Below are 16,006 nucleotides of genomic sequence, written 5' to 3'. Positions count from 1 at the left end.
CCATTCTGTAAATGTCTCTTACACACACACACACACACACACACACACACACACACACACACACACACACACACACACACACACACACACACACACACACACACACACACACACACACACACACACACACACACACACACACACGCACCCGCACCCGCACACGTACAGAGGGACGGACGGGTGGACCGACCAAGACGGACCGACAGACACACCCACTATGACTGGGTCTGTGTGCAGCGATAAACTCCACTCCAGTTTCTAACAGTTAGAGACACACACATCATTCTACCTTATTATAAAGTGACGATGAGTCCAATGAGGCTAAATACAACCGTGTGATGAAATAAATTATTATTACTGATGGGACTATTCAATGAAAAGCAATATTCAGGGATCTGGATACCATGTGAGCTTTGTGAATTTGCTTTTACATTCAGCGAATCTATTAAACAAATGGGAACTCTGTAGAAAAGAAGGCCCTCCATTCAAACATGATTTGTTGCTGTGGAAGAATGTTGTTTTGCACTGACCCCAAAATTCCTTCGACCTGGTTGCTGTGGATTGTCTAAACGTCCATCCATCAGCTCGGAAAAAAAACTGAATTGTGTTGTTCTGACAGAAACACTGGGCTTTCTACTAGACCAGGTCAGACCTATCTCATAACTGCTATGGTCCTTGTTTTGCCCAGGTGCAGTCAGGCATACGGTGGCTCACCGGGAGGGAAGTATGGAAAGAATTCCCCGGAGTCGGCACAAACGTGGACTTGGCTAAATCCCCTGTTGTGAAGCTTGGCCTTGTTTGTGTCGATTGGGATTGTTCAGTGAAACAGTGTTATTGTTCACGAAGCGGCTCTGCTGGGAAGGGCATGACGGGCCGGACATATCTGGCATAGCTTCCTGCAAGTGGCTTTGTTACGAAATCACAGAGATTAAAGACCGCGGAGGGAATCACAACACACCAGCTTGGATGCCCATAAATGCATTCTGTCACACCGATGGCCCGTACAGCTCTTATGTCTGTTCTTCCTGTGCCACCCATTGCAAAAATATTATTGCAGTTTTGAAACCGCCGTTGCGAAAGTAACTAAGTTTGTGGACCTAGAAATTGCAGTATCACCGCAAAATAATATCAAGCAAGGATCCTATCAGTGTCAAATATCATAATTATCAGTCTTACTGCAAAGTAAACACAGTTGAACTGCAGTTGAATGCAAAATGACTGCACTGCAGACATGCTGCATACTGAAATAACATTGCTGTTACGAAAGTGCCTCGTTTTTAGGAAACGGTAGCTGCAGTATAACCACAGTATAACTGCAATGTACTGCACTGTAGTACACATTTCTGCAGTTATCTTTGCTAGGAATGGTTCCACACAATGGTTGTGTAAAAATATTTGTGCAGAAAAACTTGTATCACAACCGGTGTCAAATGCATTGTAGCCTACATCAGTACAAGCTGAGTGTATACTAGGCCACAGTTACAGATGGATTCCAAAGATCTATCTGTACTGGTTTATTTCCCTGTGTAAATTGTAAATTGGCAAGACAGGTTGAACTAAAAAACATGCATTATTGTTTCAGAATTGCTTACATAACGTTGTCATAAACAACTCTACTTGGAACTTGACCTAACACAGAATGACAGTTCATGACAACTCGTGTCACATTTGAAATTAATATGGTCTAAAATATGAGTTCTCTGGTCAGTGCCATGGCTATCTTTTTCAACTCAAACAACAAAATCCAGACATATCTGCCTGAAAAATGGAAAAACTTAGATCACACAGGGTCAAATACAACAGTAATACTTTCATCAAGAAAGTGCTGTGACTCTGCCCAGTCAGAGGGGAAGTAGATCAACAAGGCACATGTAAATAGAAGACTTGCAACTACCGTGGGAACGGTCACTGTGAGAACTGAGGTCAGGTTCTGGGTCAATGAGTTTGGATGGCCAGAGACCCACAGACACAAGAAGTAAGGATGCTGAGTGTGCTGCAGTACCCCCTGAAAAATCTGAATTTAAAAATAATATTAATAATACATTACATTTTTTTATTACAAAAGTAGTGGACTGGGCCTTTACCAGTCCTGGATTAGAGGACTGATATAGCCCCCCTCCTCCTTCTCTCAGAACCACCACCCCCAAACATTTTCCCACGACTATGCAGAGACCCAGATGTAGGCTAGGCTACAGCACAGCACCCTCAGCTGGGTTGTAGAAACAGGAAGCATCCGTTTTCAGGGGAAGAGGGGAAGACTGAAAACCGGTTGCATATACCCTGTTCAGGCATTTCTTTTACGTCCACAATGTTAGGTTAACAGCACAGTAACGTAGGGCCGCAGGCTCCGGGTTCCCACCCAAGATCACTAAACTGCCTTGCTTCGACGTGAAACTTCATTGTTATCAAGCTTCCTCTGTTTTTTTTCTTTTCTTTATGTGGTGTTTTTTCAGAGTGATATTGTTCTCTGGAAAGAGCTTTCACTGGGACATGGATGTGGTGTGTTATGGCACAGAGCGAGTTCCCACGACCCCCTGCACTTCCTTCACCTTTACTGCTCGCTGAGGGCTCGAAACAGGAAGTCAACAAAGGCCTCCAGTCCATTCAGAGAGCACCGCAGGGCTAATTTAGTCAAACAAACAGAGAGGGCGATGGAAGCTGCAGGGCAAGGTCTGGTCATCCTTAGCTCTCTCTCTCCCATGGGAATTACCAAAAGGATCTGATCATATCTGGGGGTTTTCTCAGAAGCTCAACTGAAATAGATATTGAGTGTCAGGATGGGAATGGTAAATAAAGTCATCAAAGAAATGCCACTGTTTTTGGTTCACATGAGCTTGACCAAAAAATTGTTGACTGGGTGCCCCCCCATCCACATCGACGGGACAGTAGTGGAGAAGGTGGAAAGTTTGAAGTACACATCATGGACAAACTGAAATGGTCCACCCACACAGACATCATGGTGAAGAAGGTGCAACAGCGCCTCTTCAACCTCAGGAGGATGAAGAAATTTGGCTTGTCACCTAAAACACTCACAAACTTTTACAGGTGCACAATAGAGAGCATCCTGTACCGGGCCGTACCGGTCTGTATCACCGCCTGGTACGGCAACTGCCCCGACCTCAACCACAAGGCTCTCCAGAGGGTAGGGGACTGTACAGCACTTTGTGACATCAGCTGATGTAAGAAGGGCTTTTAAAATAAATTTGATTGATTTGATTGATAGTGCGGTCTGCACAACGCATCACCGGGGGCAAACTACCTGCCCTCCAGGACACCTACAGCACCCGATGTCACAGGAAGGCCAAAAAGATCATCAAGGACAACAACCACCCGATCCACTGCCTGTCCACCCCGCTATCATCCAGAAGGCGAGATCAGTACAGGTGCATCAAAGCTGGGACCGAGAGACTGAAAAACAGCTTCTATCTCAAGGCCATCAGACTGTTAAACAGCCATTACTAACATTGAGTGGCTGCTGCCAACATACTAACTCAAATCTCTAGCCACTTTAATAATAGAAAATTGGATGTAATAAATGTATATTTATATGTTCATATTAATCTCTTACATTTGTGTGTATATGGTAGTTATTGTGAATTTGTTAGATTACTTGTTACATATTACTGCATTGTCGGAACTAGAAGCACAAGCATTTCGCTACACTCGCATTAACATCTGGTAACCATGTGTATGTGACCAATAAAATTTGATTTGGTAATGAAAACCATGAAGCAATTTGTTTTGCACAGGCTGCAAACCTTATCATCTGGCGATCTTAGTGTGTGCACATTATTTTATGTGCTAGTGTGTGTGTGTGTGTATGTTGTATTTTTTTCTCGCTCTCCCTCTCTTCAATAATTGTCATCACAAATTATCCCCCTGTGTCTGGCAGCGATACCTGAATTAGCAATAGGGGGTAATGCAATACCCTAAGGAGTAATACAATACCCTAAACAAGCTCCAAGCCGGAGTCTCCCCTAAGCGCTGTTCTAGAATCTGTTCACTTCTCCTTCAACCTGGCCCTTGAGCACTGAGAGTTTGAATAAAAGCTGACGTTAGGTCAGTGCTCAGGGATAAGTACCATACAACAACACCCCATGGAACACAAGGCTGACATAGCAGTCCGCACACCTCCCTAGCAGGCCGTCTCATGTAGGGCTTTGACAGCAGTGACAAGACACTTAAAAGGATAGCTAAGCAGTGGGTCCAGGTTGCATAATCTTATTAAATATTAATCTTACTGTAATGCTCAGGGGAGACCTTGAGCGGGTTCCGTCTTGAGTCTGCACTTTGTGTGTGTGTGTGTCCATGCATACTTTTGTTCCTGTGTGTGTTTCTCTCTGTGTGTGTACATGCACATTTGTGTGTGAACTGTGTGTGTGTGTGTGTGTGTGTGTGTGTGTGTGTGTGTGTGTGTGTGTGTGTGTGTGTGTGTGTGTGTGTGTGTGTGTGTGTGTGTGTGTGTGTGTGTGTGTGTGTGTACCTAGACTTCCAGCATTTTCCATTGGACTGAACTGTAGTCTGGGGAGGGAGAGGATGAGTGGAGAAGGGGAGGAGGTTACATAGCAAGGCACAGTTCTCCTTTTGAGAAAATAAGAGCAAATCAAATTGTATTTCTCACATACACATGTTTAGCAGATGTTATTGCGGGTGTTGAGAAATGCATATTGGTAATACAGGTAGTGGGGTGAATAGACGGATGTGTAACAGAGCAAAGATCATGGGCCCTGACAGTGCAGAGTGGCACAGACTGCCTCACTCGCCTCAGGATGACAATGGTCACATGACCACTTAGCATTACGTTTTTAGGCAAGCAACATAAACTTATCTTAGGATGTAGACAAATAGGAAATCTAGTTTATGAATGGATCAGGGGAGAAGTTTTACTGAAAGTCATTCATGTAATTCACTTTTATTTTTGTCCTCAATTTAGTTTTGGTTTAATAAAACCCGACTTTACAGATCCACACGCTGACTGCATGCTGCCAGATATTTGATTTACTCTGCATTGATATTTGCAGTGTCCCTTTCTAAGAGGCTAGCCACGATATTCTAATTTAGCAATGGCTTAGAGTAGTGTGTGCTTGAGCTTCAAGGAGTTCCTAATGATATTACCATTCTTACCTACTTCAGCGCCTCTAATCAAAACATACCTATTTACAGTACATAATTTATCCTGGGTTAGCCTTGATCTCAGTTAGCCTTGCTAAACCATGTGTGTGTCTGCGTGCATGCATACATGTGTTTGTGTACTTTCGTGTGTGTGCGTGCGTTTAATATGTTTGTGTGTGTGTGTGTGTGTTTGCGTGCATGCATGTTTGTGTGTATCCCTGCCATGGAAACTCTGAGGTAGACATACCTGGGCCGTATTACTGCCACACAATCAGCTTAAGAAGGTGTTGATTTCATCCTTGAAAGAGACAGGACAGTTCCTTGTGTGCTGAGATGTAATGCTGCGGGAGGTGCTTGTGCGTTTATTACCAGATCTGTTTGTGATGCCTTGCCAACTCCATGGTTACGTCAGCCTTAACATGTCAAACAGATCTGGGACCAGCTCTCATACCATAACAGCCTGATTTCTAGAGAATGTAAATAGCATCATCTCAGCTGCAAACTTCCCCCCAAAACAGATTAATTTGGGATCATGTCCTAGATGATTGATTGTGGAATCCAAATGTTTGTTTAAAGTTTTCAACAAACATTTGATGAGATGTTTCGCATTTTTCCCAAACATGGATGGAGTAAGGTTACTGACATAGCATTGCAGTGGAAAAAAAACATACACATCAGAGAGAATACAATAGAGCAAATACATTTAGAAGGAGAGAAAGAGAGAATACAATAGAGCAAATACATTTAGAAGGAGAGAAAGAGAGAATACAATAGAGCAAATACATTTGGAAGGAGAGAAAGAGAGCAAGCCAGTCAAGTGCATTATTCTGAGATCGTACCCGAACTTCGCCCTTAAATCAAAAATCCATGGAAGTGGATGCTGCAAGAGTGTTGCAGTGGGTCCTTGCCAGTGTCATCCCGCTACACAATCCGGACAATCAAGCCAGCATGGAATTCACTTCTCCTGCACTCAATGTTTGTTGTGATTACCTGGCCTAGTAAATATACATTTCCCGGACATACCGAAGGAGAGTGCCAGAGGGGAAGAGATACAATGGACCCTTTAATTAGATTAAGTAGACTGTCCAGAGAATGTGAGGCGGTGGAAAAGGTCGGCATCTCACTCACAAGACACACACACATAGGCACGGTCATAGAGATACACGCATGCACTGGACACAGACAGACAGGCACGCACACACACCAGGTAGACAGGACAGTGTGTGCACCGTATGGATAGGAGGGAGGCTATCACTCTCCACAGAATGAACAATACACTGCCCAGCTCCATCTCCATGAGATATGTACTTTCCTTGGGATGTCCCAGCCCTGACGACTAGCCATGTTCTCTTATCTAACCTCTCCATCTGGTAACAGGAGGCGCAGACCTTCTTTGGCTCAAATTTTTCACGGCTTTGTTCTCCACCCAGAGCTCCTGAATATTTCATCCCCATGGGAGGGAGGGATATAGGCTGCTTCCCAAATGGCATCCTATTCCCTACATAGTGCACTTCTTTTGACTAGAGCCCTATGTTTATGGAAAGGGTCTCATTTGAGTGTATGCTTACATGGATATCTGGAGTGGACATACTGTAGACGATCCCATCGCAATGTTACAGTGGGATAACACACATGGGAGAGCATTCCCTTCCGGGGCTTTAACCTTTGATTCAGAATCAGCACCCCTCATGATTCAGCATTTATACTCCACGGTACATCTCGGCCTGAACGATGACACAATGTCCGAGACGAGCTGTCAAATAGAATTTGCATAACAGCAGAATTTCAGTGTCTCACATGTGGTCCATCCCAAATGGCACTCTATTCCCTATTTAGTGCATTACTTTTGACCAGAGCCATGGGCACTATATAGGGAACAGACATATTAGGGAATGGACATATTTTCCACTGAGGGGACAAGGTGGCTGTGGTTCTGTTAGCCTTCACACAGCAAGCTTTATCAAGGCCAGTCGGAGTGACACCATTATTAAAGTCACCTTGGTGCCAGGTTCAAGTACCAAAGTTGGTATCTTGTTACTAATCTCTTAATCTGTTTTGGCAGAGTGGCTCTTTTCCATCCTTGGCTTTACATAAGTGTTCTACATGTTGGGATACACTTGGTGGTGTAAACAACCAAAACAGTTATAAATAAATATATGTTGTTTCAAACCAGTGGAGGCTCCTCAGAGGAGGAAGGACCACCCTCCTCAGAATTTCATAAAAATGAAAATGTTAAAACATTTAAATGTTATCCTTATTAGATAGAACTATACTAAATATATTCACGTCACCAAATAATTGATTAAAACACACTGTTTTGCAATGAAGCTCTACAGTAGCGTCAACAGCACTCTGTAGGGTTGCATCATGGTGTAGCCGGAAGACAGCTAGCTTCCATCCTCCTCTGGATACAGTGACTTCAATAGAAAACCTATGAGGCTCATGGTACTCACCCCCTTCCATAGACTTACACAATAATTATGATGACTTCCAGAGGATGTTTTCCAACCTATCAGAGCTCTTGCAGCATGAATTGACATGTTGTCCACCAAATCAAAGGATCAGAGAATGAATCTAGTACTGAAAGCATAAGCTACAGCTAGCTAGCACTGTGGTGATTAGTTGACCCAAAGAGAGAGAAAGACAATAGTTTAACAGTTGTGAACGAATTCATTACTTCCAAAATGAAGGAGAAGCAAGAGAGAGACAGAGAGATTTTGCATTTTTTTCCACTTTAAGTTTCACTTACTTACCTAGCAAATGCAGCTAGCTAGTTTAGCCTACTCAAACACCCTGCTAAAACAGAGGGATGCTATGTTAGCTAGCTGGCTTGGACTATCCAACACAACACTGGAACTCTTCCAAGTAAAGGTTAAGGCTGCTGCGGTGACCGTATTACTGCAACACCGGCGGTCACGAGTCATGAATGCAGTCAAATTCCACATGGCCGTTAGGTCACTGTAATTAGGCTTCTCCAAGCTCTGAAGCTGCTGCTGGTCATTAGTAGCATACCAAACGTGTTAACTGCCTGGTGATCAGCACTCTATCGTCCCTCTAATCACTCTGTCATCAATGCAAATGAATTTGAAAATCTAATCAAACACTTCATGAGAGCCCATGAGCTCATGTTGCGCAACATTTCTATAGGCTATGCAATTGCGAGAGAAAACAGAGTGACTGTCTCTAATAAAAAGAGGAGGATCCCATGAGCTTTCTATAGGCTAGGTCTACTATATTTATTTCTCAACTATCCTAATATTAAGCACATTGCTTATATTTATAACAGGAGTATAGCCTACCTGGCTGGCATGAAAATAAACCATGGGGAAAAGGGTCCTCCATTTGCTATATAAGTGCTTAATATTTTCCGCTTGCCCCTGTTTCGACACAGGTGCTTGATAATGGTCCATTCTAAATCAAAACAAAATGTCACACATATATTATTTAGTATATGTAAAGACAAGATTAAATCAAGAATAGTCTGATGGGTGACAATATTAGCCTATCACTTGTCAATTATATATTATCACTTGTGAATGACGGCCAGCATAAGAAACAATGCCTTTTTTTGCGACTTGTTCCAATCACATTTGCACACCTCATGTAGCCTAGCCCATAGGCCTATATGTTTTAATAAGGGTTGTATCACAAGTAAAGTGGCCAAATATCTTCTTATAATTAAGCACATTCATCCCCTTTACAGGGGGTGTAGAGCTTAACTGGCATATATAAGCAGCGAGTGAGTTTCAAGTTTGGGGAAGATCATTTTCACCATAAAAAATGCACCTTTATAATAAAAGCATTACATGCATAATTGCATTTGCGGTCACTTTTGATAATGGTGTTTTCTGCTAATGGAACATTCACGCTTATAGCCTACTAACATGTGCACATTGCTGCGCTTATAATGTGAAGAAATAATCTAATAGTTTATCAACATTTTAAGCTAAACGTTCTGATCTGTTGTGTCAGCCACATTGCATAAAAAAAAAAAATTATGCTAGTGGTTGTATTAATTTGGGATCTATCGCATCCCACAACTGTCCCAGACTGTGTATGGAATATTTATTTCTCGCACAGAATAGGTTAACTCAAATTGCTTGGAGAAAATATTTATATTTTATTCAGCTTTGTTCAATTGTATTCTTCATACTATAAAATAATAGAAAATAATGCCACAGAATTATAAGCAAATCTTGTCTGCTAAATGAACTAGTGCAGCCCACAGCCATTTGGCATAGCCACATCAGGACCTAACATAAGGACAACTCAGAGTATGCTATTCTTTTCTTCTGAAATAGATTACATTTTCTTCATATCATGCTTCTTTAGTCGTGTCTAAAATAAATAATGGATTCATTGTGAAGGTGTAAGCTATATTAGATGGATTTGACTTTTTAAAATGGCTGGTAGGCTATGTGTGGAAGCCAGAAGATGCTAAATGTGTTTATGTTAATTAATGGTCAATTATCGTGAGACCGACAGTTATTTGCTTGACAATTACGGGCTGATGAAATTTAGTTTAAGTGCTAAACTGCTGTACACTGTAACGTTACTGCATTTAAAATGTAATTTTACCTTTTATTTAACCAGGCAAATCAGTTAAGAACGAATTCTTATTTTCAATGACGGCCTAGGAACAGCAGGTTAACTGTCTTCTTCAGGGGCAGAACGACAGATTTTTACCTTGTCGGCTCGGGGATTCAATCTTGCAACCTTTCGGTTACTAGTCCAACGCTCGAACCACTAGGCTAACTGCCGCCCCATGATTGTAGGGTGTTTACTAACGCGTTAGTTCTATTAGCTATGTTTACTATGACCTTACTTTAGCAAATATGGTGACAATGATGTAGGCTGTATGTAGCGGATATGATATGGTTTGGCTTGGAAAGGTTTTTTGCCTGATCACATACAGCTGATGAGTTGTGTATTGAAGTCCACAAGCAAAGGGAAAAGGTGAGAGGAGGAAAGTGCATAGATGCGAGAAGGAATACAACGTGGCTGCTATGAAAATGAACTGTGTTTATTCATTCCACCGATTCTGTTGAAAAACTTTTCTTAAATAGGTGGCTAACACTAACATTAGCTAGGTGGCTAACCAACCACCCTCCTTTAGTTTTTGCCTTAAGTAACCGTCGATTATGTAATCATACCAAATGTAACATGCTGTGTCATACTAATTTCAGTGTCCTGAATTTACGTTGACTATGTTACGTCTAGTCTATGAGACCAGGCTGAGCAGGCATTGTAAAGATTTGATAACCAGCTCAAGCCTGTGACCCTTTGTGTATCCGGAACAGTCCTTGCTATCTGAGGTCCTCGAGAGGTCCCTAACCCATTGTAAAATATTTAAGGTATGGGTTAAGGGTAGGCTTAGGTAAGGGTTATGGCTAAGGTTAGGTTTAGGGTAGGGATTTCCCAAGGATTCCAGTTAGCACTAATCTTCCTATTTGAAACGCACACAAATCACAGAGTTTCTAAACGTAGAAGCTCAGCATAATAATGAGACTTGCGAAGAAGACCACGCAGACAAGGGTTACGGTTAGATTTAGGATAGGGTGTGAGAAGTTAATAAAATAAGTGAAAAATGATTTCTTAGTTGTTAATTTTCTCAAAATCTAAAAGGCACAACCTACATTCGAGCCAATGTCTTAAGTAGTTGAACATGTTAATAATCCAACCTCGTGGAATTTACAAACCTACAAGTTTTAATTTTCGTCAAAAACAACTTTATATGGAAAGAGTGCCGTTGGTTTGACGGTCTGCATATGCGCAGTTTGGCACAAGACGACCGTTAGACGATTACGTGTTTCTGCGCATGAGTTTAGCTAGCCAACGTTGCCATAACATCGTCTACATACGTGATCGGGGATTTCTATTGGAGAAGCTGTTTCTGCGTTTCTTCATACTGTACTGTCTTTACCCAATCGGTCAATAGCTAGTACATTGCTTCCTGCTTTGAATTACCCATGATTCCAATGGTCGTGTCGGACGGGCATATAAATAGCCCCTTTCCAGCATCAACACTATAGTCGATGCAGAGGCGTCTACGGCTTGTCCTTTTGCGAATTGAAGCCTCACGTTATATAGCTAGAACCGCGCCGGAGTTAACTCTAATTCCGTTTTTTTACGGATGGTGCACTTCTCCGTGGAGCTTCTGTTAAATAGTCATTGCTTTGGTTGTCAAAAAGGACATAACGTTTTCGATTTCCTCGAGGGTATCATGCTGAATACCGAGGAAAGGTAGGCAATGTCTTACACGATTTTGCGAATACATTTCTACAATTATAGATATTTATTTTCCTAATCTTTTTTTCCATTGATTTGCTAAACTGACCATTGATTATGAATATTTAAATGATTATAAATATTTAAATACATTCGTTTTCCACCCTTTATCTTTTCAGAATAACACAATAATAACCAGATATTTCATGTTGTGATAATAACACTGAATATTTGTCTGTAATTCCTGTCTGTAGGTTATCAATTATAGCTGGTGTATTCATGATTTGCTTTAGGTTTTTGATTAGATTAATTTACAAGCATTATGCATGTGAATTTTCTATACTATTTATGAACACTAATAGAATAGTATCGACGTCACATACTAGGCCCATATAATGTAACATGTCCTAATAGCATTTGTACGCCTACATGCATAACCTAGACAACATATTGTTTGTTATTGGTTATAGCCAATTTTGTATCAATGTATTCAACAATGACCCTATTGCGCACTATGCATTTAATTGCTCCAACAATAATTAAATTAGCTTATACTTAATATTTTTTATAATGCTTACCCCTAAGTCTACAACAATTGTCCTACGAAGTTGTTTTCATACAGCGTAGAAGATGGATCGAATTACCAAAAACATTTCCGCCTTGTACTTTCTGCGCACGGGACATTTCATTTTGTGCAGTCAGTGAACGTAACCTATTTTCTTGATGCCCAAATGTCGCACTAATACCGCATATTTTCTTACAAAGTCAAATCAATAGGGTTAGCATCCCTTTAATATAAATGAGATGTTAATAAGGAAAAATATAGATGCATCTCTTATTATTAGGCTATTGTTGCCATAATCTGTCCAGGTGCCATGCCTACCGATGACCTGATATCACCCCCATGCCTAGACCTACTTAGATTTTTTTGCTTTCATCTATAAATCGGCTTTGTGTCAAAATGGAAATTGCTCCTCAGGACAGGGTTGCTTAGCTGTAGTCGAAGCAGCAGAGCAACAGTAGCCACCTAGACTAGCCTATATAATGACGTGATGCATCCACAATGCTATCATCTTCTGAATCTTCTTCCATGTTCCATCAGGAGAGTTGTTTATAGCCTATCACTCAATCTTGGTAAACATGGTACTGCCTTTTCAAGAATGAGTGTCAAATGTCCACAGCAGTATTCCATCATCATATACCACCAGCCTGTCTCATAAAAGTATGCATTACATGATATGCAGAAGCTAAGAATATCAAAATAGCCTACATTGAATATTACATTGACAACATAGTATGGGTGTGTACTATGCATGCGCATTCATGTTTTACATGTGTGGTGGCAAGCGCAGGGTCCATTCCCTAGCGTGCTAGCTTATGTCCCTGTCCGCAGAAGGCAACAGCTGCCCTACATCACACAGACACACACTATTACACAACCAGCCGAGCCCCCAATGGGCTTGGACTAGATTATATTAGCTTGTGGCTAAAGCACCAGTGGAAACCTGTGTGGGATGCTATGGACGCTATCTGTTTAACAGTACGATTTTCTTACTAGTCTAATGCGATTCATTTCTATGGATGATAGGGGAACCCTTTGAATAGATAATATGAGGCTATGACATGCTGTACAGTACACTGATCTCCTCAAGGGATCACCTTGTGATGTGCTGTTCTGTCCTAAAATGGCATCCTGAATGTAACTTGATACAGTACTGTAGGTTAAGACAAACGTCATATAAACATGTTTGTAAGTAGTAGGTTCTGGCTGTCAGGTGACATTTACTGTGGTCATGATACTCTTGACCTAAGCCAAGTCAAGAGTGGAAAGGGGATCGGGACAGGGTACACATGGTGGTCTCCAATGAGCACACGCAGCTCGAATTACCAGAACTTCTCAGTTTGGTATCCTGGTTTTTTTTAGAAACGAGAACCTACATTCACACTTATACTGTACAGCTCTAAATCTTACCCATCAAGTTCATGGGAACTTTTGGTTTGCTATGTAGGCAAGGATTTGTTTATCCAGTAGGCCAATGGTTAATAGTATGGTTAATAGTATATTGTTGACTCACTTAAATTGTATAAAACTAGTTATAAAATATTTGGAGCAGCTCAGGTTTGACACATAGATTAACTGGCTAATAAGAGGTGGTTTGGCCATTCGCTCGGAGCTAGTCTGTTAGCGCTTTCCTGGAAGACTTGCGAGGAATAGTATCCTGTTTTGGAGCCCTGTGTTCCTTGGACGTGTGCCACACACACAAACTCTTAACCAGTCACTAGGGCAAACATAGAATGCAAAGCCATTATCTAAGGAATAATTAACTCAAATCAGGCTGCCAAAGGCTGAAACTCAAACAACTGCAGCACCAAGAGAAATGGACTGAAGAAACCAGTTATATTAATAATTGCAGAACTCATGATATTTGAAATAATCGAAAAATCCTGACCAGACAAAAAGAACTATGGGTTTTGGATTTACCTATCACCTTCAGACCATATTACTTATCGACCTTCCATACAGTACTCTCTCATTGCACTACTCTATATTAAACCCTAAAGCAGAGTTTGGTATGCTTGCCTGGGTTCCAGTGGTTATACAACCACTCTCTCACACTCTCCTAACACAAGTCCCGGGAGAATACATGGTGCATGACGCACTTATATCCCTGTGTCCCAGTGCTGTGCCTGCAACACAAATATGATTAATACCTCACCAGTATGTTAATACAGTACAGTGCAAGCTAGGTCACTGCTGCAAGACTTGAATAATGTTTATACTAGGTTGCAGTGGTTTTTGTTTTTGTTAGTTTTTCAACTTGTGACTGTGGTTATTTAGCCTAGCGCCCTTTGGCACTAGGGGGGGTCTGAATGTCAGAGGGCGAGAGTGTTGCCTTTCAAAACAAGCTGGCATTTCGTGCAAGGACAGGCGCTTTCCTATATAAGGGAATGGAAAAAGGTGCTGGTTCTCAGCATTTTATTAGCAGTGGCACCATTATTTAACCCTAACCGTAACCTCCTTAGGAAGTTGGCAGAACATTGCGCTTGCAACGGCAGGGTTGTGGGTTCCCCCCATGAGGTACCAGTACAAAAAAGCTTTTAAAAAACTGCACTCACTACTGTAAGTCACTCTGGATAAGAGTGTCTGGTAAATGTATAAAATGTAAATGTAAAAATGGAATGTGCCCGAGAAAGTGTTAGCACAACTAAGAATGCTGAGGGGGTTCAAAACTTTTTAGGAGCTGTGACCCTCCTGAAACTTTTGGAATGTTCTCGTCATCTCGTGACACATTGAGTAATCATGTGGCTAGTGACAACAAATAAATCAATGCAAGTCACCCACTAGGAGTTTCCAGGATTCGCCCAAAGAGCATCATATTTTACACTGCTAGATTTTGCGCTGCACATTTGGAATAATATAATCAATAGATTAACTATTACATTTTTTATTTACTAAATCAACTATAAGAACAGCAACTGGTAGATAATTCTCTCTCAAAGCCTTTCCAAGGTAACTCCTAGAAACCACTTTTGATTGAATTACGAACTGTATGGGGCTATAAACAAACAAAAAACCGCACACCCAGAGGCAGCATTTCTGGTGGGCGGAGACTTTAACAAAGGGAGACTTAAAAGCGTGCTACCTCACTTCTACCAACACGTCTCCTGCGCCAATAGGGGCGCTAAAATGCTAGACCATTTTTTTCTACCCACAGAAACACATAGAAGGCCCTCCCTCGTCCTCCCTTCAGTAAATCAGACCACGACTCTATCCTCCTGGTTCCTGCTTACAAACAAAAGCTCAAACAGGAAGTACCAGTGACATGCTCAATACGGACGTGGTCTGATGAAGCAGACACGAGGCTACAAGACTGTTTTGCTAGTACAAGCCTGGGATATGTTCTGGGATTCATCTGATAGCATTGAGGAGTTTACACATCCATCACGGACTTCATCAATACATTTACGCACTAGGCTAGAGCTACCGCTTACAAGGAACGGGACACAGATATGGACACATAAAAGCCAACTATGAACTCCGAGACATAAAAAAATGAAAAACGACATAGGAAGTGGAATCCTATTTACACCGGCGCCGATGCTCGTTATATGTGGCAGGGCTTGCAGACGATAAACAGACTAAAATGGGAAACCCACCCGTGAGTGACGAAGAACTTCCAAATGAGCTAAATGCCTTTTATGCTCACTTAGAGGAAAACAACACACAGTCTTGTATGAAAGCCCCTGTTGTTCCAGATGACTGCGTGATCTCGCTCTCTGTGGCTGATGTAGGTAAAACCTTTTAACAGGTTAACACTCGTGAGGCAGCCGGGCCAGACGGAATACCATGGCGCGTTCTCAGAGCATGCACAGACCAGCTGGCAAGTGTCTTCACAGACATTTTCAATCTCTCCTTGTCCCAGTCTATAATCCAAACATGTTTCAGGCTGACCACCATTGTCCCTGTTCCCAGGAACTCAAAGGTAACCTGCCTCTGACTATCGACCTGTAGCACTCTCATCTGTAATTATGAAGTGCTTTGAAAGGCTGGTCATGACACCATCATCCCAGACACCCTGGACCCACTCCAAGTCTCATACCGCCCCAACAAAGCCACAGATGACAAAATCTCAATTGCACTTCACACTGCCCTCTCCCACCTGGA

At 41.8% G+C, this 16,006-nt stretch overlaps 1 protein-coding gene across 1 annotated transcript in view; it reads left to right on the top strand.

Annotated features, from left to right (window-relative positions):
* Positions 1 to 11,154: 11,154 nt before the first annotated feature.
* oaz2a (ornithine decarboxylase antizyme 2a) overlaps positions 11,155 to 16,006 on the top strand; it is a 28,383-nt gene continuing 23,531 nt past the window's right edge. The window contains 1 exon segment of the mRNA XM_039017150.1: positions 11,155 to 11,355. Within this exon segment, the coding sequence (XP_038873078.1) occupies positions 11,246 to 11,355 (110 nt within the window). The 5' untranslated portion in view covers positions 11,155 to 11,245.

The sequence above is a fragment of the Salvelinus namaycush genome, chromosome 21, assembly GCF_016432855.1.
Source record: "Salvelinus namaycush isolate Seneca chromosome 21, SaNama_1.0, whole genome shotgun sequence".
NCBI classification, from domain to species: domain Eukaryota; kingdom Metazoa; phylum Chordata; class Actinopteri; order Salmoniformes; family Salmonidae; genus Salvelinus; species Salvelinus namaycush.
This window is presented reverse-complemented; position numbering and strand designations above follow the sequence as displayed.